Source organism: Dermacentor albipictus, chromosome 3, assembly GCF_038994185.2.
Source record: "Dermacentor albipictus isolate Rhodes 1998 colony chromosome 3, USDA_Dalb.pri_finalv2, whole genome shotgun sequence".
Classification (NCBI taxonomy): domain Eukaryota; kingdom Metazoa; phylum Arthropoda; class Arachnida; order Ixodida; family Ixodidae; genus Dermacentor; species Dermacentor albipictus.
In genome coordinates, this window is record NC_091823.1 from 120,111,003 (window position 1) to 120,138,451 (window position 27,449).

Consider the following 27,449-nt stretch of genomic DNA (forward strand, 5'->3'; position numbering starts at 1 on the left):
TACTATGTGTGGAAGGTACAAGATGCTTGCTATCCGCCTATGAATATAGCAGAATAAAAGCTCTTTCTACATGTTTTGAAGATTGTTACAGTACTAATGCTTATTTGCCGCTGAAACAAGCATCTCGGTACGGAAAAATTAGCTGATAACAACTTAGGTTGGCTGTTTTATTCTCAAAATGTTCATGTGAACTTTGGAATGCTTCCCATGAAATAAAAACAAAATAGTGCCATCTACGTGTGCTTGTCCATTTCACCGCAAGCTGCCAAAAAAAAAAATGACATTACTCGGTCGTCAGTCCCAGCATTGTATTCTGTTGCAAGAATACATTAGCTTTTTCTCTCTACGAAAATGTCCCCTCAGTTAAAAATTTGCAAAATAATGCTTTAGTGGCATCAGTTCTTATAACGCAACCATTTCATGTGTATCAGACGTGACCGAGGAAGCCAGTAGCAATGGGTGTTGTGATGCCCGTTTAAAATTTAAAAAAAAAACAATCATGCACATCCCAACGCATTGTGTAAGTCGCTCGAAGCGAAGTGTAGAGAGCAGGCATGATGGGACGGCGCAACTTGGACGCGCAGCAGACTTGGGCGACGAACGCGCGCCGGAACTGTCAGCCCACGGAAGCATAAAAAAACAAATGCGACTCCACAGCGTTATCAGGCAGCACAGCATCTCAACCTTCACATGCTACAGAGCGCTCGCACGACAGCACGTGCAACTTGACATTCGGCGACCAACCTACTTCGCGCAAACTACGTTGCGCGAGCACTATGCGCCCACATCAGAATGAAGTCCGACAATGAAAAGGGCCACAAGGGCCAATGAAAGCGATTCGCATTAGAACTACAAAAATAACCGAAGAAATCAATTTGGTTTGTTAAAGAAATGGTGCGCTCCAACAAGTATATTCGTTGCATTGAGGGTATTTAGGCATTCGTTGCGTGATTTTCTAGGGAGCAGAACCTGTGTCCCGCACAAATGTACGGGTAGTACAGACGTCAACACGTGTACAACGACTTTTATGCGAAGCATATTACGAGGGCTCAACCCAGCTCCTCAGGCGCGGCGGTGACCATGAAATCACGTGACACCGTGACGTCACGACAGAGGAGAAGTGGCTTTGGCTCAACTCTTGCAAGACCAGGGTCTCCGGAGTGTGGGACGGAGACGCTACCACTGAGCCACGAGTACAACGCTTCAAAGCGGTACAAAAGCGCCTCTAGTGAATGCGGTGTTGCCTTAGAAACGCGCTGTTTCTAAGGCGTGCGTCTCTTGCTCAGGCGCACATTTCGTTGCCGCGCCGAACGCTGCTTTGCTCGACGCTCACCGCGTCCAATGCGGGGCGCGTAGTCGCTGCCCTGTAGCCCATTGTCTTACACCCCTTGGCGGGTCGACGGGAACGCTGTCGCGTTCCACTCTTGAAGGCGAAGAAGTAATGCATGAGTTGTTTCTTCGTCTAGCCGAACCAAATATAGCCAAGCAACAGCAGTTCACCAGGCTAAACAGTGGTTCAACAACTAAAATAAAGGCTAGTATGCTTCGCATCCTGGGCTTAACCTTACCTAAGCCACAGCCATTTTTTTTATTGTGATATAAGTTATACGGACACTCCAGGCGCATGTCTGCCATCACCATGAGGTTCCGTATAAAATCCAAGGACCATCAAATCGTAGCCGCCCGCCGTATGCTGTACCTGCGAGTGAAAGCGTGCGAGACTGAGCCGGCGGTCGCGGTTGAATCTCGCGCACACAAGGAAGGAAAGCCGGGACGAAGCGCGCCGTCTTCCGTCGCCCGGCAGGCTCCTTGAGGGAGGGGAGGAAAGTGGGGGGGGGGGGGCGTTGTGCTCCGAGCGACCCGGATGGTCGCGCGCGCCCGTCCGGGCTGGTGTATCTTGAAAGCTATCTGCGACGGGGACAGAGTCCACCCCCGCGCTGCGTTTTCATGGCTTACCATTGACGCGAAATGCAGCACGAAAATCAATTCGCTCGCTGTTGCTTCCGCGTTTCCTAACTCCAGCATTTAGAGAGCGTTTCCGCGATGGTCATGTGAGATGTGTTCATGCACTCTTGTGTGCGCGTGACACCATGGTAGTTAATTGAGTTAGTATGCCTATGTTTAAAAGCTTATACGAATGATAAAACTACTATTCTTACTTCGTGTAACACTCCACTAATTTGCTATTGCAATCGATGAGTCGCCTTTCGGGCGGAACTGCGACTTTCTTTATATGTGTTATTTCCTGTGTTCACCTATTCGGCACGGCAGCAGCACCCATGGTCGGCGAAGTCTGGAATTGTTCTAAAAAAATGGTTCACCTAAAACGACAAGGCCAGAGTACATTTTTACGGGTATTTCTGGGCAAATACCTCATGGCGACATGGGCCTCTGAGAACAGTGGTCTACTGCATTAGGAAGTGTAGGCTTCATGAGTAATAACACAATCAGATATAAACGGTGGAAATAATCACGTCGCGACAAAGAAAAAGGGGCGTCGACATATTATGCATCGTCATTGTCATTGTATGAGGATCCCTAGCTGTTAAAGGTAGTGTTCGAGTAGTTGTTGACTGCGGCAAAGGCGGAAAGCGTATCTGCGGTCAAGAAAACGCCATTAGATCTTGAGCCGCTTATTGAAGGGCTAGTGAATTTCATGAGGTACTTTAAAAGCTTACGTAGGTATCTTTGGTGTTGTGCTACGGTATAAAGGCACCGTTATTATTATTCTTTTTGAAGTCTACTGATCTAAAGAATGGGTAATCGCAGCAAAGAAGCAAAGTGGCAATAATGACTAAAGAAGGAGATAGAGACGGAGAGTTTGCATCAAGTGCTATTTGATTACCTCACCCGTGAAGTCTGTGAAGTAGATGTAGTGCGCAAACAGGGCCATCCAAGCAAGCAGCTGGAACAGGAAGAGTCGCCGCAGGTTGATCGGGATGCGGAGGAGATAGGACGCGGCTCGTGCCGGCATCACGACGAACACGCGACAGAAGGCTTCGCACACGAGCACCAGCAGCGCCGATGACAGCGCACGCAGAACCGTGGCTGGACTGGCCTTGGCCTTGCTGCTGCCCACGTGGTGCCAGGTTATGAACACACCGGCGCCGTTCAGTGGGCTGTGATTGTGCGACGGCGTACCTAGGAAACCGAACAGAAGGCAGTTAGGGAAACCGAACGAAGAATAAGAGGACAGGACAGGCAGCAAGATTAACCGTCTTATTGACGGCCAGTAGCGGTAAGGTAAGGTAAGGAGAACTTTATTGGGTCCTGCAGGTCAACCGTACGTTGAAGCCGGCCGCTCCCACGTTGGGACTGTCAGGCCGAGCCCTTCAGCCACATCGCGGGCCTTCTGGACTGCTCGTAGTTGGTCCGAGAGTGATTCACTGTGTAGCATTTGCCGCCACCATTCTTGTTCCTTGTCACGGTCTGTGAAGACCGCGGGGCACTGCCAAAGCATGTGGTCAAGAGTAATGATGCCATTGCGCTTATTACAGTTGGTTTGAATTTCACTCTCCGGATAGATCCTGTTAATAAAATATGGACTTGGGTATGTTCTTGTCTGTAGCAAACGTAATGTGACCGCTTGGGCTCTGTAAAGCTAATAATAACCTTTAGAGAAAAAAATTGAAAGCAGCAATCGGTGGCTCTCGCACGGGTGACACTTGAATCCTGTTAACTCCTACCCGGCTGTGACGTTGCATGCGACCAGATGCCGTAATTGTGGTTATCGAGGCGGGTAACAAGTTTCGTAACAGTTTATTATCACGTAGGTAGGCTGGGTTGCCGATATGTCTCTTCGGAGCGAGCGCTAGGGTCATCAGGGCGGTCTACTTGGCTGGCTTGCCGCTTGGGGCGCTGCATTTCATTGCACCCACAGCATCCCTTAAGACGTTTGGGCGTTACAAGTCCAGGCGTTCTGGACTTCAGCAAACACGCCCACTCTTTGTGGTGCTCAAGGGTACCAGAGGCTGCAAGTGACTCACCATACATCTTCTTGGTCATTCATCCATTTGTACGATGTAGGATCTAGGTTGCTGTTCTAGCTGTGTTACTATACCATGTGATACGGAGTGATACGTGTCTGTAGCGGCAGACGTCCACGACATCGCACCTTGTATAGACTAACATATGTCATATTTCCTCGTGTTCTGTGGACTAGGATTTTTTTCCCTGAACTCGCTGTCATTTCACTTCAAGTCAAGCATTATTTATTTATTTATTTATTTTTTATTTATTTAGCATTGATTTAGACGCAGTGAAGGTCTTGGTTGGCAAGGCTATTGTCTGCCTGACTCCATACATTTCTCAACAGTGAGGTAGCATATCATAACATATAGATAGCATACAAACATATCAATAGCGTGGATTATACATACATTGCATACATTACAAACATACGTGCATTAAATACAACAATCACTGTACAACTTCCTAAGCAGAAACAGTCTAGGATCAACAGAGTAATATGAACACGAAAAAAGCTTTATATATATACAAGCACAATATGAAACGGACTTAATATAATTATACATAAAACACACAAAAAACAATTAGCACAATGTCAATCAGAAAGGGAAAGCAAATATTTTGTATGACACTTTTAAAGCAGCTTAATGGTCTGAAGTTTTGCGCGATAGTGATCGTGCTAGGATGTGCATTTACGAAGGATGGGACTAAGTATGCTAGTTATTTTCTACCGCAGTTTGTCCTGCAAAATGCAACTCTAATATGGTCATGCCTGAAATTGTATTGGGTGTAACTTAAGAGGTGGTCTTGATTAAAAATGAGAGAATGTTTCTCGAGTTCGCCTCGTATGTATATAGCTAGCTTGAATTCGTACACACATTCATTCGTACAGTTGATTAAATTTGAACAGTGCACGTGTTATGAAAAAAGGTGCCGTGTGATCATGCTCATGATCATGAGAGTGTTTGGTAACATGCTCTTCAGGCGACGGCCCATTGGGAGCTCTCCCGGTTAAAACCCTCCCCACCAAGGGCCCCGAAGGAAGGCAGTGCTTCGCTTACATTAGCAGGCTTCATTAAATGTTGATTTGCTGGGTACGGTGCACTTTCCGGCGTAACGCTACGTTGCGCGCAATAAGCGATCCAGGTTGAGTGTGTGGCTCCTCAACAATGCACATGTTTATTGAACTTTACAGATGTGAAATGCTAACCGTTGCTTGCATTGTTCTCGGAACGTGCAACCGTGCAAATATCGGCTCCAGGTCTTAAGCGACGTTTTTAGTAGTTGTTTTCTTCAACTGTTCTACCTCTATGAATCGTCAGTAATCCACTACTATTTCACCACCAGCCTGAAGGGATTAAGCCGACTGTATCAAATGGGTTAGCCAGCTGTGTGGTTATAAGCAGGGCCTCTGTTCCTGGCTTTCAGAACTCTTGCCAAATTCGACATTTTTCTGGATAGTCCTCTATGTGCCAGCCAATACTTCGTCACCATACGCATTCTCTTGCCCTTGCTCGGCATATTACTGTACCTCGGTGGCCGGCATGCAATTTGTCTAGAACTTCTGTCCCAAGGTCAGGTGAGATAATTATTCTGTCGCATTTGAAAAGCATGCCATTAAGTAGTGAAACATCGCTTGCCACATAAACTTAGCGCTTCAGATCTGGTGCCAGCCCATGCACGGCCGACCGCGACACAGTGCAGAGGACATCCTTGAGAGTGTTTACATTTACACTCTTTGGATGCTTGCCCCGATTCTGCCCAGGCTTTGGTACGAATTCCTTGAACTCACGGACCACAGTCTCAAAATTTATTTCATCCTTTTCGTCAGCTGGCTTCCCTGATGACTTCAGGGGAAGATTTTCAACTGTGTACAATTTGTGGCCAGGAGAGCGGCACATAGCCTAGTGGTGCTCCAGAACACACATCCTGAAATATTGAAGCAGCTCGTCAAGTCACTTGGTCGTAAGTAACAGCACGTGCAGCTTCTGGTGTGCTTCGACGTGAAAGGTTGATCCTACAAGTACTTGCTGATATTTTCGCAAGTCCACGTAATTGTCGGTGCTTCTTTTTCAATTTCAGCACATCATTTCGTTCAGCCTCTGTGAAAGACCAATGATAAGCCGCTGGTAAGATCCTTTCTTTTGGCTGCTGTAGCAACAATGCCCCCAAGACCGAATGAGGAAGCATCCACTGGTACAGCATGAAGCAGTGGAGTATCGTCATGAGTGAGGATCCGTGTCCCCTGCACCAGTGTTCAATTACCTCAGTCTTGCGGCCGACCAATTCCTTTAAACTTCCTAATGCAACCAATCCTATATTCTAATAGGACACTGGTTATCTGCTTTGATGACCTGTGCGAGCCCACTTGAACTCAAGTGTAATGTTAGCTACATCTCTTTGCCTTCTTTTGCACAGCACCGTTTTTCTGCCTGTTAACGGTGTACATATCACTTCCCGTTCTGTTGGTCGTTCCGTGGTCCTTGACTTCTTAAGCTTCTTTGTTGTCCTCCAAGTTCCAGCCCCTTGTGAATTACTTGCGGAATGCACTGAGTGTATTTTTGTGCTTATGATATTGGTGCGGCGTCGATCATGATTTGAGACGTGCCTGTAATATTCTATCGATGCCATTTTTGTAGCTCTGGAATTTTTGTTTGTCATTTTTAGGGTCCCCAGTCGCTACTTCGCCTAAATATGTGCGCTCTTGGACTCGTATTAGATGATGCCTACTAACAGCTCATTCCTGTGCACATTAATAAAAAAAATTGACAAGTTGGCTTCGATGCATATTTGGCAATGGCACGCAAAATAGAGGATAATAAAAAGAAGCATCGGACAAGAAAAGGTTCGAATTTGTACGCACAATGCTTTTCGTTGCCCCGTTTTCACTCTTGCGCCAATTACAGTTACTCTTCTTCTTTGCTAAGGCTATGTGTTACTATCCAAAACCAACTGTACAACACAGTCAATGTAATCTGGACGTGATGCTCACCCGGTTCGCCAACGGCGGCGCCATTGCCGTTGCAGACAACCGGTAGACAGCTGCCCGCAACGCCTCCTTGAGGGGCCTTGTCGAGGATGACGAGAGCGCATGGAGGCGGCGGACGCACAGCGTCACCATTCGCCACGGCTTCTGTAGCTTTGACAGGTGGCAACGGCTTTTCCTTGGCCAGCACAAACGTCACAGCCAGGCACGAGGTCAGGGCAACCAGCATGAGTATGAACACGGCACGCTCCTGTCACATGAGAATAACACAATAAACAACGGTTCTGACGGAGGGGCCCAGCCTGCTTTTACACTTTTTGTGCGCAAACAAACAGGGGCAAAGAAAAGGGGCAACACAAGGACGACCGCTCGTCCTTGTGTTGCCCCTTTTCTTTGTCCCTGTTTGTTTGCGCACAAAAAGTGTAAATATGAATATGTTCCAACTAGGCCGACTCGCAGTAATGCTTCAGCCTGCTTTGCCTTCATAATCGTGCTATAGTAAATTAGAGCTCGGATGGCGAACTTATCTATAAAAACCAGAGCTAGAATTGATAAAAGCAAGCTTTGAGCTCCACACGTCGAGCTATCAAGTACACATACACGTCCCGCCAAATCAAATATAGTGACAGCGTGACAGTGAATCCAAACAGCGGGCCAGTCATGCCATGTTGCTGATAACTCTTCTCGTGCCCATGTCCCGTAACACTGGTGTCGCCTCAAGTCTAATCCCAACGCAATGTGTGTCAGTAGTCGCACTTTGCTGCTGCCGGTGTGTGTCGGTCCCAATATCGCCATCGAGCGACGACCGCTACTCTACATAGTCTTACTGTTAACATCAAATTCTCGTGCCTTCTGCAGAGATAACTAAAGCGTGCACACATCATAGACTTCGCACAGTGGCGTTATGTGGCATATGCATTTCCCAGGAACTATCAGACATCGGGGTGAATCCACTTGAATATTTCTTTATTCGACGCTTCTGGGTCATAGTAGCCGGACTAGTCCATATCGTGAGCGCATACGTTAGATGACAGAAAATGTGTCGATGCCAGGTCTGCAATTTTTACCCGAATATACATAGGTAATGTTATGAACAATAAAAAAAAACGCTTGTGCAGCCGCGAACGATGAACACGTTGTGTCTTAAAGCTTTGGTAACGCTTTCTACAGCAGTCATAATGAACACCAAGGCTGGTATAACGCAAAATTATTCCAATCTGTTTTTATTCCAAACCGGCCATCAGCCCCCCTGAGAGGCAAAAATGACTCGGGCTCAGCCTATATAGGCGTGGCGCTCGCCCATATGGGCAGAACACGAGCCATTTTGATCTATCGGAGAGGGCTAATGACCGGTTTGGAATAAAAACAGAATAGAATAATTGAACAATATACCGGCCCGAGTCACTACCATACCGAAACACGGAGAAAATAGCACTTTGTGAATTGTTTTACAAGGCACTATTCCACCGTTCCTTCGGGTAACACAGGTTCTGCTGCACAATGACCTACGGAGAGAACGTATTGAAAGCCGGTGGCTGCTTAAAGATGGTGCAGCTTTAAGTACATTTTTAAATAGTTTAAGCCACTGTTTCACTCAAAAAAGTAATAGTGCACTGCATTATCGTAGCTATTGCTCACTATAGTCAGGTGAAATTTAATACTAACACCAGACACCCGCAATGGCGCGAGCAGTAGCGATTAGTGAGAGCAATTCAGGCGAACCCTTGGCACACAATGTATTGCACCGTAGCATGCGATCTTTTGGTGCCGAGCAGAAAGAAGCAACAAGTTAATTTCGTACGCAGCAGACGCTGAGGTAACGTACGTGTCAATCCGAGATCCCATACTTAGACTCAAGTGCACTTCGCGTAAAAAAAAAATTCAGAACCGTTCCGAGTTAATGTATAACTGTGCGAGTTAATGTATAACTGTGCGAAATATAAGGACTTGTCGCCAAAATGCACTCATAATTTTCCGAACTATAATGAATTTTAGGAGGCACTGATTCTTAAATTTACTCGCCCCAGTAATTTAATGTATGCTGAGACACTTGTACTCACTCGTGTTATCATGTGTTGTGTGTCTGGTACTTTTTTTGTATCGTGAATTGCGACACTACAGATTCTCTGCCGTAAGAACGGCCCGTCGCTTCCCTTAGACAAATGCTTCCCCGTACCTCGAGACTCTCCTCAAATTTATGACTTTGGTTGGGCGTGCCGGAAGGGACGTCTTGGGGACGAGGCGGATCAGTGGGATGTTGGAAGAGCGGACGGAGGCAGACCGACTTGCAGTAGCTGGTGCGCAAGCATCTTATCAAGGCCGCCCTGACAACATCTTATGATCTTAAAGGCAGTGGTCTTATCTGTATAACTGCAACTTCAAGAACAAACGACAGCATATACATCAATCGGCAGTGCCTTCCTGACCGATCAACGACACCAACGATTAAGTATTACAACAAAGGGTGTGTTGAAGGACCGAACAAGTGATTAGGGAAACGCGAAAAAACGGGACGAAAGCACCGGATTGTATATGCAACTCTAATGAAGAAAAACTAAAAATTCTCAAGCCGCCGTCGCTGCTTCTGGGTCCGCCATTTAGTGGCAGCAAAATCTATCCCTTGAGACAGTGTCGGGTGCTCACCTGTCCTGCTTGCCCCAGGATTGTGTCGGTCCAGTCCAGAGCGCTCAGCAGGTACCCAAACAGGCCACCAAGAGAGAGCGTGAACGAGTACACCGAGAATCCGTACTCCACATCTGCCACTAGGTCGTACAGCAGCGACTGGGACGGGTTCAGCAGCGCCTGCAAGGGCGCTGGTGGTGTAAGGCGTAGCTGTGGAAGACACATGCCTATGCAATGAAAACGAATTGTAATATTACAGAAGGGGTGTAAGTGAGGTTGAATGGAACAAATCTACGTGAATACTTCGAGAAAGAGCGGGAAAGAAAAGAAACAGGACAAGACTAGATAACGCGAGCACAGTACCCCGCTTTTTCCGCGATGTTCCCAAGTGTTCGCGCAGCAGAACAGGGAAGAAACAAAGAGCTCCAATCCAGGTTGACTCGTTTAAAAATTATTATTCCACTAAACCATCGGTTCATCATCAGCCTATCTTTAGTTCGATACTGGAGTACAAGAGAACTAGACAGACCACCTCCCCAGCTATTATCACTATTTATTTGGTATGAAAACATATTTCATTTCATTTATTATACCCCTCAGGACCAAGGACATTACGGAGGGGGAGTCGGCAATACAAAAGAATGAAGACAAATACAGTTCGCTGCATGAGTGCTTAAATGGCACCTGTATATAAAATATTAGGAAAGCCTTCACGGAGATGTTCCTAATTAGTAACGCCTACTACTTCAGCGGGAAAATTGTCCCAGTCACGTGATGTTCACGACAGGAATGATTGCGAAAACTTTTAGTGTTGCATGATAAAATGCCAACTTTGTACTGATGATCAATGCGACAGGATACATAAATTGGATGGGGGATCAGGTGATTTCGTAGAGTATGATGATGGTACAACTTGTGGAAGAGGGCAATGCTAGACACTTTTCTGCGAGATGCCAGCGATGGGAGGCAAAGATTAGATTTCATGTTAGTTATACTCGATGTGCGGTTGAAGTTAGCAAGAATAAAACGTACAGAGTTATTTTGAAACATCTCGAGGTCAGTGATTACATCTTCATGAGCAGGGTCCCACACCGGAGTCGCGTATTCGAGTTTGGGTAGTATTAAAATTTTATACAGCAAAAGTTCCAAATGAGTAAATACGTTGAAAAAGTTGCGACGTAGGTAGCCAAGCATGCGATTAGCGTTTTTAATTATGTTCTCTGTATGAAGAGACCAGCTGAGGTTAGAAGTGATGTAAACACTAAGATATTTATAGGAAAAAACTCATTCCAACGACATGTTGTCAATGTAGTACGACGGTTTGGTAAATGTTTTCCTAGACACACGCATGACTTTACATTTCATAATATTTAGTTCCATTAACCATTCATTGCACCAGTTCCGCATAGTGGTAGGGTCCGACTGAAGTCATTCAATATCGTTAGCATTGGCAATTTCTGTGAAAATTACAATCATCAGCGAACAGATGGACATGGGAGTTGATATGGGATATAGGCGTTAAAAAATCTCAATGCCCTTCCACTCTGTGAAGAAGGATGACCAGCCAAGCTGTGTATGTGGGCGCCTTAATGGCGAACTGCACCTCCGCCGCGGGTCGGCCCGGCATTGCACTGTCTTCGGTATGGGCCCACGTATGGGGACTGCTTAACGCCTGCTTCAACTCCGCCGTGGGTCGGGCCGGTATTGTACCATCTTCGGGATCGGTCCACGTATGGGGAGTGCTTAACGCCTGTTTCACAATAGAACTCCCAGAGTAGTTCCTACGCGTATATTTTTGTTTATTTTCTGATTGCCTCTATCCGTGGTACAACAAGTTACAATAAAATGAATGCACATTGTGCAGCGGGAATAAAATATTTTCAGCGTCAGTGCATATACAATGCCTAGATTTTACACGTCATTCAGGCACTGGAAGCAGGCACCGCCACGGCACATTGTCCCTTACCTAGCGATATATTCCATTATTTATCGATACCTGAGAATCGATAAGAAAAAATTGTCTCTCACGACTATGTTATCTTGCGGTGTTCCTAGTTAGCAGGGGAACAATGGTTTAGCGATTGACGGCAATGACTAACTGTCGCTAAAGTAGCAATTGCCGGAAACTTCATACTTAGCTGCACTAACCGAACGTTTAGCGGCAATGGGCTGAGCACCAAATCACCTTGCTGAACTTCATCAAGCCACTGTAGTGCAACTCAAACGAACACAAGGAACAAACGAACACACCTTTGGTACTACTGTTCTTCGTGATATTTTTTTTTAATTTTTGATGCAATGGCCTAACCAAATATCACCGAGCTTGCCCAAGAAAAAGTTTTTTACTCAGTTTCTGAAAGTCTAGCTGCCCACACAGGCCCAGCCACACTTGCGAGTCGCAGAAGTCGTGCGACAGTCGCACATGGTAGCATTGGTCGAAAGGCGACGGTCGCAGTCCAGTCGCACGCTGCTCGATTTTCCAGTCTAGCGACTGCGAGTTGCAAACCGCTAAACTAATCAGCGATGCCCCGGAAGTAGCGCGCGAGACTTTGCGCATCCGGTTGCCACTTCACCGACGGTCCCACCACCGCAGCCATCTTCTCGAAACCTCGGAACCGACACTACATCCTCCTCTTCACTCAGGTCGTCACGGTCAATCGCGAACAGCGAGGGACAAGAGCGCACCGAGCTCGAATGCGGGAGACGCCGTCACAGCAGACGAAACGCCCACAAGTGCGCGAACGACGTCCTTCCCGAGAGTTCTCGTTTCAAACGAGAAGGCGACCCGCAGGTCGCTGAGGTGGCCCTTGCAAGTGCGAATGCCGGTGCTGCCGGGCCGCTGCCTGGTCGCAGGCGACTGACGGTCACACGACCTCCGCGACTCGCAAGTGTGAATGCGCCTTTAGGGTGTCGCCACCTGCTCGGCTTAGTCATTGTGCGTTTGGAGCTACTTTAATTGCTGCAGTTTTTCGCATTCGAATAAATTCTCACCTGGGTGGCGAAGTCAAGGACGATGGTGGCCGCCGCCAGCACGGGCCCCTGGACAGCCGTGGCAGAGATGAGGTCGATGAACGCGATGGACGCCAGCGCTAGAGCCAGTAGCAACCCGAGACCTAGCAGGAAGGGGCGCCGACGTCCTAGCCGCGAGCGACACCGGTCGCTCCAGGCCCCGACCAGCGGAACTCCCACGATGCACAGGAATGGACCGAGACCCAGGATCACGCCGCGGGACTGCGAGCAGTGTAGGCAGAGTTCCCAGCTCTGATGCGATGCTGTGAGACAGGTCCACTTCTATTTCATTACGTTGTGCACTACCAGGTGTGAAGTTTTCGGTACCAATAGCTACTCTATTTATATGGAGTAGCCAATGTTAAATAAAAGATACACTGAAAAATCGAAATAACACGCTGGAATGACGGAGAGGCTGGTCCTAGAGGGAACTGGAGAACGTGATAACCAGCGAACTCTATAACTGCGATGACAAATCTTGCGGTGTGAAGTCGTTTACCCGTTGTTCTTAAGTGCTGCACATCAACAAATTTCTCAACGAGAATCTATGTAAGGATTTACCGAGAGTTCCTGCCTGTGCAGTTTACTGACACACTGTCCGAAATAAATTCAAGCAAGTACCAATTCAAACATTATGGTCATCAGAGAAAAGTTACGAGGTTCTATCCAGCCTCCTGTTACGTCTAAAGCAGGAAGGAACTGCTGCGCACGCCCAGCCCCATTCCTTAGAAAAGTGCAATAGATTGCAGATCTCACGCGCTGTGAGAACCCGTTTACGCGCAGCTTTCATTGGTGTTTCTGAAGAGGGCCCTTTTGTTAGGTACAGAGTGAACGACCAAGTTACGCACATTTGCAACACAATGTACCTAGCTACACACACTGTTGTTGTGCTATAACATCCGGATTCTTTGCATGACGACGAAGGAACGATGACGTCGATATGACGATGACGGCATGCTACTAGTATGATAACACTAGAGTGATGACGATGAAACGACGTCCATGAATGCATGAAGGCTACATGAACACGAAAACGACGACGGCAGTATGAGACGACATCATAATGACTACGACAGCATGTCGACGGTTTAACGACCATAACGGCATGAGGACAAGTGTGTGACGACGACGCAATGGCGACGATGGAATGAGGAAGCCAACCTTATTGCACCGAACTTCATTGAATGCTGCGTGGCGAAACCCAGGAACTGCGCAAAGCAGCTAAACGTAGAATACCGCTATGGCCTCCCTCGCCGTCAAATTCTTTGGTCGTTTACAAAATATTCATCACTTCTGCCTTTCTTCACATTCGCGTCTTATACGCCTTAGATGGCTTTGAAGACGTTGTAGGTCGCCAGTTAAGATTACGCCATCGCACCGCCACAAACTGCCACCCATTTGTCAGCCATCACGCCCGCTTCTGCGTTACAACAAACAGCGTATGAGTTCAGCGGTTCCTAGAGCAGTGGAGCTGGACTGCAGCTGAAGTAGGCACGCTAGTCAAGTGCGTCGCTAGCGCTGCCGTTAGTGCAAGCGCAAAGTGCACCTTGGTGACTTGCACAGGCCAGTGGTGACTTCACTACGCGGCGTTCATTGTAAAGCAAGTAATCAGCCGGTGGGGACACTTAAGTTCTTAGTTGTACAGGCAAATTCACAGTGGTGGTCTTCGTTCACAATGCATTTTCAAAGACAGGAATTCGGCCAGGACACAATCAATCCTTCGTTATAATGTTCACTTTCCTGTATAAGCAAAATAACCTCGGCAACCGCCTCGGCAAGACCAAATCAAAACGTTCGAGGACGCTTAAGGCTCTATAACACCGGAGACTTGAGGAGATCGCGCAACCATTTGCGATTGGCGACTGAAAAAATGGCCAGGCTCAGCTTGGTTAAGCCAAGAATGCGTTGCATATTGCGCGAGTTGGGGCCCAGCTTTTCCTCCGGCTGTCGTGAAGTCACGCCACGTGGTTGCGCTAAAGGTCAATGGTGGCTGCCCGGCCGCGCCCAAGGGCTGAACTGAGTGATTGCAACATGCAACGCATAAAAGCGACTGAACGCGACCGATACTCCTACCGGCATGCCCAGGCCAGCGCGACCTGCAAGTCGCAATCCCGGTGATTATCGTTCTCAGCGAGAACTGTAGGGATCAACCCAGTTCGCGCGCAGTTCGCTGGTTTCGCGTTCAGGGAACAGCCATGGATTTTACTTCGAGCGAAGAGGAAGGCGTTGTCACTGCGCTGAGTGCTGGGCCGTGCCTGGTGTCCGCTGTGGCAGCGCGGAAGCCTCCGAAGAAAAAGCGACGCTAGTGTGTGCGCCCGTGCCGGCCACGGGCGCATAAGTGGCCGGCCACGCAAGCTGCCTCCTGCTCGAACTTCTCGCGTGTGACAAGGTGTAATATCGAGAGTAAGTTGTAATTTCTAGTGCGCATTGCGTGGGAATCGGTGCATAATTTTCGTGATTTCTTTTGCTGTTTAGTTTGCTGAATGCTAACGCGTACATTCAACGCGTTGCTGGAACTGCGGCGCACCGGCATCACGAGGCAAGACACCAATTACATTCCTGTGTATAGTCTGCCAGGGTAACGTGAACGTTGCATTTCGGCGCGCCGCTGATTGGTTCAGCAGTTTTGAGACCACGGTCACGCGACTGAAAAATCGAGCAGCGAGCGATTGGCCCAGAATAGTTACTTTTCGAGAAACGCTACCATTTGCGACCAACTTGGTTGCGCGACCGCTGTCATTCGCCGGTGTGAATGAGCCTTTAAACTTCGCCTTTAAGAGTGGAACGCGATAGCATTCAAAGATCCCTGACTGCTTCTCATGCTTCCCGGCAACTACACCTTATGTAACCGTAATGTTGACTGGAAAACGCTTTCTGCTAGAAACGCGGCCTCTTGTGTGGGCCGCGATGCGACAGAGGCGAGCGCCATCTGGAGGTGTGTCAAGGAACCAGGCGCGGTGCTTTAGGGCCTTAGGGATTTGCGCGCCCCGGCGCGAGCAAATCTCGGAAGCCATGGCCACTCTATAAATGGTCGAAGCGCTAGAAAAAGGGGTTGTGTTTTGAGTTTCCCCATAACATAATTATGTTTTCTCGCATATTAAACTTACAATACCATGTTCTTATCACTGTAGGTTGTATGTAAGTCGTACTTCAATATATTTCTAACGTTTCTTACCTTAAAAAAGTCAATTAGTCCAGTAACTTCAACTGGTCAACCCCAACTAGTCCTGACATACTCTCAACCCACGCACAACGCCTCAGTGTTGCGTTTCAAGGCTTTAAAGACTTTATGTTGGCTTGGATGAGGGACACCTGCATCTCGGCGTCAGCCAGCACTTTCGTTTTTTTAGCTCAAGCTCCTTCAAAGAAGCGGCGGCATGCTTCCTCTCCTGTTCATTCCTCAATGCGTCGGTCCTTTCTACTCTCGTCCACCTTCCGCCGCGCGTTCGCCCCACGGACCATTTGAAGCGTCCTCTTAGTTGTACAATCAACGTCCAATTTTTCGGACTCCCTAAGGGCCGCGAGAACGTCCAAAAAATCATGCAGTTCAAAAAAATGAATACACATCTTCTACTGCCGTTAAGGCTTCAAATCGCCACAGGCTCATCCCCAAAAACTCTGAAGGCCTTCCAGTACACTTATTAGGCGGTGCGTACTGTGACAGCAGATGGCGTGTGCAAGCGTGCATAATTAAGGAATACATACTGTGTCACGTTACAATTACCCCTTCCCACGCTTGTAACGCTTCACCGCAATACTTTTGGTGTGCTTCACCACGTAACACTACTGTGCAGAGGCAAAGCTGACTTTCAAGAACAGGCATTATTTAACGCGTTGTGCTTTCCGAGTTTCAAAGCCGATCGCGAGGACGACAAAGGCGGAGTCCGTGCCATTGCTGACAGCGGCGAATGCTTTCAACAAAAACAAGGCACGGAACGGCAAGAAGCGAACGTCGAAGCAGCTAGGCCTAGCGATGCCGCGGTGGTGGCTACGGCTGCCAGCGGATCTGCGTGCGAGAGCACTGGTTCGAGGTGGCAAGATAATCAATATGGCGGCGGTGGTGGTGGCTTTTATTAATGCCGTTTCAAACCTGCGGCCACGGCAAAAAGTCCGGAAAACGGGAAGGCGAAGGGTTCTCGCGTCCGAAATTTCACAAGTTCTTATGCACTGACCCTAGGGGTACGCGGTGGTGCCGCGAAGCCGTCCGAATTATCGGGCGTCCGGGAAGTCGGTCGTTGACTGTACGCTGGCAACTCCTCCAGCGCACGACACGGCGACAAAGAGGATTCGTTACGCTTCCTCTCTGTTACTCTAGCCAGCATTACCGCGACTTTCGTTCCCTTTCAACAAGGTTACTGCTCATTTTTCCTGATGGAAGCACAAAGTCCCGAAATTTTCCCTGAGCATGTCCAGACTTTAAAGTCCCTAAGAATTCCCCGTTTTCCCGTTTGGTAAACACCCTGTTCTAATCCTTACACGTGTGATCGGCACTTCAGATTTCGACAGTCGACGAGTGTGCTCGCTGCTATCATTTTGCTGATCGAGTGTTACTTGGTCTTGCTGGGCACAAGTTGGCCCTATAAAGAGTTAGTTTCGTATCTTGCGTTGTGCCACTGGTAGTTCTTCGTTGTCACCACAGCGTTACAATGCATGCATCTTCTCGAACACAAAACCTAGACAGACCCGTGCTCACAAAAGTTATTACGCAAGAACTGTTGATAAATGTTGGAAATCCTGATGCTATTCCCGATGTGCAACGCCTCACTTCACTATGCGCAATATGTTCTCTTATACAGGGTCTCCTAGCTTAGTTTAATAAAGGATATTAATCATGTCCAAGTACTCTAGCAGGACGCGACTATCTATCTATGGGGCAATTCAAATACGTATTTGTGTTCGGCTTAATGGCATATTTAGTCAAGATTTATAACCAACTTCGCAAGCACTGACTTCAGGGCAGAACGTTCTATAAGGAAGTTGAGGAGTGTTCTATGAAACGTCGAATTCAGCAGCTTCGAACTTCTTAGTTGTTATGTAATCATTTTTTTTTCTCTGCGTCCCAAATGCCGCGAAATATTTAAAAATGGCATGTGACATTGCCGTTTGCGCGCTGCGATTGCAGTGCACTTAAACGTGCCACGTATGAATGAACAGATAGATGGATAGAGAGAGAGAGATGTAAGTGAGGCTAAGTTGAGCCTCCCAGCTCCACTGACGTATCGCAGGGGTGTTGGACGAACAAAGCATTCAGCCTCGTCTGCTCCCGGGCCTGCTCATTTCTGTCAAGAACCACAACTGGGGAAGCACATCACTGCCGTAAATCGCACAGCCAACGCCTCCGTCGCTGTCCTGTCACCTTTCAAGAGACAGTTAAACAACAAACAGTCTCGATCCGTGGGTCGCTGGAGCTAAGTACTCAGCGCGCGATCAATTTAATTAAGGACAGTGGAAACACCCAAGAAAGCAAGAAAACTCGAACTGTGATGGGCTTTCAGCAAGCGTGGCACTCCTTTAGGTCTCAAGTAGAGACAATTCTAGCCGCTTCCAATTACCCGCATGGGCGCGGCTATATGGCCGGTGTACCACAATGTCGAACGTTTGTCTCGAACCAAAATGGCAATAAGCAGCGATACCGAGGCACGCTAGTTGCTTTTCGATCGAAACATTACGGGCCGAAACATTACGATCGAAACATTATGTGTAGCGCACGACAGGATATACGAGCTAGCGCTGTTCTGCCGACACCGGGCCGCATTTTTAACGCGATAGCGTTAAGGAGCTCGTGTCGCAGAAAAGCCGGTGTCGTCGGCGTCGGGTGTCGGCGTCGGCGTTTTGCGGCGTTGACCGTGAGCGATAAATCACGACAGGCACTCCATAAATAAAAAGTAACTTCCAAGATAGGCTGGGTGGGAATCGAACCAGGGTCTCCGGAGTGTGAGACGGAGACGCTACCACTCAGCCACGATTTCGATGCTTCCAAAAGGTACAAACGCGCCTCAAGTGAATGCGGTGTTGCCTTCGAAACGAGCCGTGGAAAGTTGTACTGTGGTGTATATCGGTAATTATGAACATGTAACTTACAGAAGTCGCAATTACACGGGTAGCGAAGTGCGTTTCGCTGCATTTCTTCTGCGCTTTCCGCACACGGAGAGCCATCTTGCGGCAAACACAGAAGACCCCCTCCTCTCCATGTACGGCGCTGCCCCGACAGATGGCGCGCCACGCGCGCATTGGAGCTGTCGCGGCTCGGACTCTCTCCCCTGACAACGCTTCGCCTTGCTCCCTCTGTAGAATCAAGCGTCCTTCCTTTCTTTAGATCACTATCTCTCTATCTCTCTGCCCGTGCCGATCACGGCGTTTGGCTGGCGTGCATCATTTCCCCCTCCGGGATACCGAGTTCTTTGGTTCGCTCCGCTTGCTCAGGCGCACGTTTCGTTACTGCGCCGAACGCCGCGTTGCTCGACCATATGGCTCGATGCTCACCGCGTCTGATGCGGGGCGCCTCGTAAGTGATGGCTGCCCTGTAGCCCATTGTCTTACACCCATTGGCGGGTCGACGGGAACGCTATCGCGTTCCACTCTTGAAGGCGAAGCTTAAGCGTCCTCCAATTTTTATGCGAAGCATATTACGAGGGCTCAACCCAGCTCCTCAGGCGCGGCGGTGACCATGAAATCACGTGACACCGTGACGTCACGACAGAGGAGAATTATGCGAAGCATATTACGAGGGCTCAACCCAGCTCCTCAGGCGCGGCGGTGACCATGAAATCACGTGACACCGTGACGTCACGACAGAGGAGAAGTGGCTTTGGCTCAACTCTTGCAAGACGGGCTGGGTGGGAATCGAACCAGGGTCTCCGGAGTGTGGGACGGAGACGCTACCACTGAGCCACGAGTACAACGCTTCAAAGCGGTACAAAAGCGCCTCTAGTGAATGCGGTGTTGCCTTAGAAACGCGCTGTTTCTAAGGCGTGCGTCTCTTGCCAGGCGCACATTTCGTTGCCGCGCCGAACGCTGCTTTGCTCGACGCTCACCGCGTCCAATGCGGGGCGCGTAGTCGCTGCCCTGTAGCCCATTGTCTTACACCCCTTGGCGGGTCGACGGGAACGCTGTCGCGTTCCACTCTTGAAGGCGAAGAAGTAATGCATGAGTTGTTTCTTCGTCTAGCCGAACCAAATATAGCCAAGCAACAGCAGTTCACCAGGCTAAACAGTGGTTCAACAACTAAAATAAAGGCTAGTATGCTTCGCATCCTGGGCTTAACCTTACCTAAGCCACAGCCATTTTTTTTCCTTCTTTCTTTTATCTTCTTTTCTTTCTTTTTATGCGAAGCATATTACTAGAGCTCAACCCAGCTCCTCAGGCGCGGCGGTGTCGCCGTCAATACCACGTGACACCGTGACGTCACGACAGAGGAGAAACGGGGCTCCAACTCGCGCCGTCGCTCGCGGCGTCGCGGCGGTATATAAGCAGCTGCGCTTGTTTCTAGGTGGCTTTGGCTCAACTCTTGCAAGATGGGCTGGGTGGGAATCGAACCAGCGTCTCCGGAGTGTGAGACGGAGACGTTACCACTGAGCCACGAGTACGATGCTTCAAAGCGGTACAAAAGCGCCTCTAGTGAATGCGGTGTTGCCTTAGAAACGAGCTGTTTCTAAGGCTCAGGCGTGCGTCGCTTGCTCAGGCGCACATTTCGTTGCCGCGCCGAACGCTGCGTTGCTCGACGCTCACCGGCGTCTCGAGCTCGAACGAGAGAGCTCGAGACGCCGGTGAGCGTCGAGCAACGCAGCGTTCGGCGCGGCAACGAAATGTGCGCCTGAGCAAGCGACGCACGCCTGTGCCTTAGAAACAGCTCGTTTCTAAGGAGGCGGCGGGTAAAGAACAAGGATGTGGAGGTGGGTAAAGAACAAGGGAAGGAGAACCACACGAAGACCACCGGGGCGCTGAAGAAGACGTCCTCGGGTCAGCTCTCAGATTCGAAGGTGAGCTTTGCAGAGTGGCCTCCCCTCCCCTCGTCCTCCCCGCCCCATAATAACACGCAGTTGGCAGCACTCAAAAAAGAGATAGAAAGTCTTAAAAAACAAGTCAGCGCTTTAACAATCCAAAACCAAGAGCTTAAGCGAGCCACTACTAATGCAATAACGGCGGTAACTCAGCCGACTCCTCAAAGCCAAACACAGCAGGCACCTAGCTCCCAGCCTGCTTTAGGCGAGGTCTACCAACAAATTGTCCAAGAACTCCGATCCTTCAAGGAGGAGTTTCGAGCCTTTCCAATTTACGTGAACGCCCAATTCCAAGAAATTCGAGAGCAGATTGCAAACAACAGACGGTACACGGAGACGGCAATTTCTGCACTTCGGAAGGAACATGTGGATAAAAGACATAAGTCCAAATTCGCTCGTACAATGCAAGTGGACGAGCACTCCGATACAGACTCACCATGCCAGCCAAACCTAGAATAAAGATCTGGCAGTGGAACTGCCGGGGCTACAGGAGAAAGCAGGCGGCTCTTAATCTCCTACTATCTCAGGAATCTGACCCACCGGCAGCTATCCTAATTCAAGAACCCCACCTAATACCTATCAAACTCCAAGGCTATGTGACTTATCAGCAAGACCAGTTAACTGCCACGTTAGTGCACAAACTATACACTGCCATACTGCACGACCCTTTCGAGCCGGATATTGCGCACTGCTACATTACTATTCTTCCTCTCCAAAGAGGAGCGACAAGCACGCATGTATTGAATGTTTACAGCCCTCCCAAAGACAGGCACGCAAGATTGGGTTCCCTCATAAAGAAATTTCTGAGCTTAGCGGGACATGCCCCCTGCGTGATTGGGGGCGACTTCAACGCACCGCACCCTTCATGGGGCTACCCGGCGGCGACACCAAAAGGCAGAAAACTGGAAGTAGTGGTGACGCAAGAAGGGCTATCGATCCTCACCGATCCCACTTACCCTACGAGGCTGGGAAACAGCGTTAGTAGAGACACGTGTCCGGACCTGACGTTCACCAAGAATATAAACAGCGCGATTTGGAAGAATACCGAACAGCACCTGGGAAGCGATCACTTCATCCTCTCTCTGGAGATAAGCACAAACGCGTGCAAACGCAAAATAGGTGTCGCAAGAATTACGAACTGGGACAGGTGGAGACAGGCCCGGGCATCTACTGCAAAGTCTATTACAAACCTAGAGGAATGGGTTAAGGGTGAGGTGCAAGCTTTGAAAGCCTTTACGAAAGAGGTCTGCACGACAGAAGATTGCCCAGCAGTCGATCCGCACCTTCTGCATTTATGGGAAGCAAGACACTCATTGACAAAGAGATGGCGAAGACAACGGCTTAACCGCAAACTCAGGAAAAAAATAGACGAGATAAACAAAAAGGCAGAATCCTACGCCATATCCTTGGCTAGACAGAACTGGAATACGCTCTGCGATGGTATTCAGGGGAAGCTAGGTGTGTCAAAGACTTGGAAGCTCCTGCGTGTCCTAATCGACCCCAGCAGCAGCAAGTCGGCCACTAAAGACAGGCTCACGAAGATTGTACACGCCATCCCGGGTACGGACACAGAGTTGATGGAAAAGCTCAAGACCAGGTATCTGTGCACGGACCCAGTCGTGGAACAACCGGAGTATTCTGGGCTGCCGAATGCGAAGCTGGACATCCCACTCACGAAGGAAGAGATCAAAGCAGAAATAGCGGCCATGAGAAAAAATGCAGCTCCAGGTCCAGATCAAATAACAGCTAAGCTCTTGTTTAACCTCAGCGACGACACCATCACCTCGCTGGTGGAATGCTTCAACGAGCAGCATTGGGCTACAGGAACGCTACCAATATCCTGGAAGACGGCCGAGGTTCGGTTCATTCCAAAGCCGAACAAACCCCTTAAACTGGATAATCTAAGACCGATATCGCTGACCTCGTGTTTGGGCAAGTTCATAGAGAGGGTCATCAACACGAGACTCAGTAGATACTTAGAAGAGAACAACCTCCTACCTAACACTCAATTCGGCTTTCGCCCTCACCTATCGACCCAGGACGCCCTCTTGTACCTGTACAAGGATCTCCTTGAGACACCCCCCAAGTCACAGACAAGGGCCATCCTGGCACTTGATTTGAAAGGAGCGTTTGACAACGTTCTGCATAAAAATATTCTTCAAAGCCTCGCCGACACCAACTGTGGCGCCAGAACCTACAACTATGTCAAAAACTTCTTATCAGCAAGGCAAGCCACTATAAACTTCGGTGGAATAAAATCTGATCCCATCACTCTAGGCCCGAGAGGAACTCCGCAAGGGGCGGTACTGTCACCCCTTTTGTTCAATTTGGCTATGAAAGATCTCCCACGCCTTCTCTCCGAAATCCCGGGTATCAAACACACATTGTATGCGGATGATATCACTGTCTGGTGCAACTCGGGCAGTGACGCCGAGATCGAGGAGCGTCTTCAAGCAGCAGCGGACACGGTGGACCAGTACGCAAGGGAAAGAGGCCTCCAGTGTGCGCCGGAAAAGTCCGAGTTGCTCATCCTGAAGAACCCGAGGACACCCCTGGCGCAGGACATCACGGTGTATATAGACAACCACTCAGTACCGAAACCCACGGAGATCAAGATCCTAGGGCTGTATATCCCGCAGGGGCGACAGAACACCACCACTGTGAAGAAGCTTACAACATCCACCGAACAAATCCTCCGGATGATGCATCGTATTAGAAATAAGCACCATGGCATGAAGGAAACGGACGCCATCCGCTTAGTGCAGGCTTTCGTGATTTCTCGGATAATGTACGGGACGGCATTTCTTAACCTCTCCAAGTCGGAAATTGAAAAGTTGGAGACGCTGATCCGGAAGGCCTACAAGACTGCACTGGGGCTACCAAACTCCACGCCAACGGCAAAGCTCATGGCTCTAGGAGTACTTAATACCCTGAAAGAGATGTGGGAAGCACAATGCCTCTCACAACTCAATAGGCTCGCACTCACAAAACCAGGTAGAGATCTGCTCGAAAAGATCCATATTAATCTGCCCTATACGATAGACCAAAGGGAAGAGGTACCACGTGATTTGAGGAGACGCATCAACGTGCACCCCATTCCGCGGAACATGCATCCCGTATATAACATCGAAAGAAGAAAAGCAAGAGGGGAAGCCCTGCAGAAGAAATGGGACGAGCAACCTAATACCCTTTATGTGGACGCCGCAGGGCCAAAGAATGGGGTGATGACTATTGTGGTCTCAACGCCTTCAAGATCGATGGTGAATTGCGCCTCGATGAAAACTTCCAACCCCACTCACGCAGAGGAAGCAGCTATTGCATTAGCTATAGCATCTAACCCCAACGCCGATGTGCTCACTGACTACCAGAACGCCTGTCGCAACCTCAATAATGGATTATTTCACAGGTCAGGGTTGTCATTGCTGACTAAGCATCCACCCAGCCAAGCCTCAGTCATCTGGTTTCCCGGTCACCTGGAACTACCAGGAGGAAACGAAGCCGCTCACAGGCATGCCCGAGCTCTTCTATACCGGGCGTCTCCCCCTGATGACCGTGAAGAGGGCTGGGACCTAACTGCTTTAGCAGTGTATGCTGACATTCTCGCACCATACAGAACAGCCAGGAAGGAGTACCCGACACCACATAAATCCCTCAATAAGTTGCAAGAGAACACTCTTAGGAGGCTACAAACTAATACATACCCAACGCCAGCTAAGTTACACCAGTGGTACCCTACACTATACTCCCCGCAATGCCCGCACTGTGGAGCGGTAGCTAACCTCTACCACATGGTGTGGGCTTGCCAGTTTAATCCCATAGTTGACCCCATCCCAAATCCCTCAAAAGAGCAGTGGGAGGCTATTCTGCTCAGCGATGATCCTGACCGTCAGCACTGGCTGGTGGGGAGGGCCAGCGCAGCAGCAGTAACCAGTGGGCTACCGGAATAGGCGGCCCACCCACGAGTTCTACGAATATCCTGTAAATAAAGATGTTTTCAATCAATCAATCAATCGACGCTCACCGCGTCCAATGCGGGGCGCGTAGTCGCTGCGCCGTAGCCCATTGCCCATGGTCCACTCTTGAAGGCGAAGCAGAGTAACGCATGAGTTGTTTCTTCGTCTAGCCGAACCAAATATACCCAAGCAACAGCAGTTCACCAGGCTAAACAGTGGTTCAACAACTAAAATAAAGGCTAGTATGCTTCGCATCCTGGGCTTAACCTTAGCTAAGCCACAGCCATTTTTTTTACGTTTTGCATTACGACAGACGCAATGCACCACCAACGCAGTACTACGGGAAGTCAGTCAGTCAAGAACTTTACTGAGGTCCTGAGGAGGTTGTGACTTTTTTTAAAGTTAAGCGCGTGCTATTAATTAAATTGATATTTATCTATATCAGATTCATGTTATATTGGCATTATACTAATATAATACTGTTCAATACTTATTTGTTAATTATCGAACATAGCTTAGTTACTATATAGTATAACAGAATTCCTGGAAGAGCGCTCTATATTGACCGAATGTCAACATGGGTTTGGGAAAGGATTTACAACCGTTAACTCATCTCGTCACATTGTTTATTCTCTTGCATCTTTAAGCCTCCATAGGCACGGTAATATATATATGCTTCTTTTGTATTTCCAAAGCGTTTGACAAAGTTCCTCAAGATAAAATAATTTTCAAACTTAGAACTAAAGGTATTCCAGACATTTTCGTTTGTTGGGTTTCAGCCTACTTAACTAATCGCAAGCGATACGTAGATGTGGCGGTTCAACTCTCGGATTGTCTCCCAGGCACATCTGGCGTACCACAGGGCAGTGTGCTAGGCCCCTTGCTCTTTCTGCTGTATATTAATTATATTGACGTTAACACTGCATGGTGTAGAAATTAGATTATTTGCCGATGATGGTGCTTTAAATAAATCATTTGCACTAACTATTACAACGACCTCAACACTATTCTGGGTAATATACGTGTGTGGTGCAAAGAATGGAAAATGTCACTAAACACGAGCAAATGTGTCGGCCCTCCAGTAACTCGCAAAAAAGAACATCCACTTTCGTATACTGACTTATTAGGGTCTTCACCATTACAACAAGCAGTTGCAAATATATCGTTATGACACTGCTTTCTAACTTACCTTGGAATCTTCACATTAAAAAATGTTTGTTTACCTGCCTTCCATACGCTATGCGTCCTGAAACATCAACTTAAAGTTGTTCCAATTATTGCTGACCTCATCTGCTACCCTGTTCTTGTGCGAGAAAAACTAGAATATCCGTGCATTATGTGGGATTCTTGTACTAAACGTAACATTGACGATGTTGAACCTATTCAGAGAAACGCTGTAAAGTTTACACTTAACAGATCTTCCTGCGCTATACTCACCCTCTAATTTAATACAACTTAATCGCATACCACTCACTACTACGGGCACGAAGGCAAAAATTTAGGTTAGAATTGAACAACCTAGCTCTAGATCTATCCCCTGTTAAGAATGGCGAGCTGCAAGGCAAGATTGCCACCCAGTTACGACTGGGCGACACGACGCGCATCTCCCCCTCACCGTCGCTGCAGCTAGGAGGCGTTCGAAGAAGCGGCCTTTGTGCTGAAAACCGCCTCCTTCCACCAGCCCCATCGACATTGTGACGGAACGAGTTCGGTGTGTGAACAATGGTTTCGGAGTTCTCCAGCGCGGACCTGATCTGATACGCATGGACAAGCTGCCGCGGGAAAGCCGTATTTTGGTGCTTCCCATGCCTCGGCCAGCCGCAGGACAACGAGCTACCCACGATTGGCGCCGTTACTTCTCGGAACGGCACCCCTCCAACGCCGGCGTCAGGCTTCGGAATATGTGTGCCTTTGTGTACGTAAACTGACCTGCGGAGCAGCAGCAAGTTGGCGATGAGTAAACGAACAGTCGCCGCCTCGTATGGCGGGCGGACCGAGTGTATAAAAACTGTTGTTGTGCGAATGCTGGACACACTTCTCTTGAGCAGTCATGTTAGACTGATACACTTCTCTCGTGCAGTCATGTTGGACTGACACTCTTTTCTGAAGCAGTCATGTTAGACTGATTTAATTTCTGTAAATAAACCCATATTCCTCGTTCTCGATGAGAAGTTCTTCACTTTATCAACGTCCTCGGCGTAAATAAGTTGGACGACGGCATGGGCCAGCTACCTTCGAATTCATGCCGGACCCCAATCTTGGCAAAGGACCACGGGCGATGGGATTGAGCCCCCAATCCTGACACCCCGTATTTGTAACCCTTAACTGGCAGGCCCACCCCACAACCCCGACAAAAAGTGCTAACGCCATATTTTGCTCGCACCGACATGTTTAAGTGATGTTTTTTTTTTCCAAAGACCATACATTATTGGACCCGCCGTGGTTGCTCAGTGGCTATGGTGTTGGGCTGCTGAGCACGAGGTCGCGGGATCGAATCCCGGCCACGGCGGCCGCATTTCGATGGGGGCGAAATGCGAAAACACCCGTGTGCTTAGATTTAGGTGCACGTTAAAGAACCCCAGGAGGTCAAAATTTCCGGAGTCCTCCACTACGGCATGCCTCATAATCAGAAAGTGGTTTTGGCACGTAAAACCCCAAATATTACATTATTGGAATTACTTCGCATCGCACGCGTAATGCGAACGCGTGGAATCGCTCCCCCCCTGCGGCAAGTTGTTTTTCCTTCACTTTCATTGCCATTAATTTATCATTTCTTTAATTCAATAAGTAAGTGGACGTAATTTCCCCCTATGTTGTCCTTGGAGTCTTTGCTGTGTTCTCAGGATATGTTTACTAAAGCAAGTGAATTAACATTTTTGATCCTGCATCGATGTTCTTTTGTTGCTGTTT

At 48.6% G+C, this 27,449-nt stretch overlaps 1 protein-coding gene across 5 annotated transcripts in view; it reads right to left on the bottom strand.

Annotated features, from left to right (window-relative positions):
- The window catches only part of LOC135919483 (solute carrier family 45 member 3-like), a 161,168-nt gene that overhangs the window by 9,580 nt on the left and 124,139 nt on the right, over positions 1 to 27,449 (bottom strand). For 4 of the 5 annotated variants that reach the window (XM_065453335.2, XM_065453341.2, XM_065453339.2 and 1 more), the window contains 4 exons: positions 12,569 to 12,808; positions 9,599 to 9,787; positions 6,962 to 7,205; positions 2,846 to 3,141 (listed from right to left, as the gene is read on the bottom strand). In XM_065453335.2, the coding sequence (XP_065309407.2) occupies positions 2,846 to 3,141; positions 6,962 to 7,205; positions 9,599 to 9,787; positions 12,569 to 12,808 (969 nt within the window). The remainder of the gene's footprint in view (positions 1 to 2,845; positions 3,142 to 6,961; positions 7,206 to 9,598; positions 9,788 to 12,568; positions 12,809 to 27,449) is intronic. The other variant, XM_065453337.2, reaches the window with a different exon arrangement.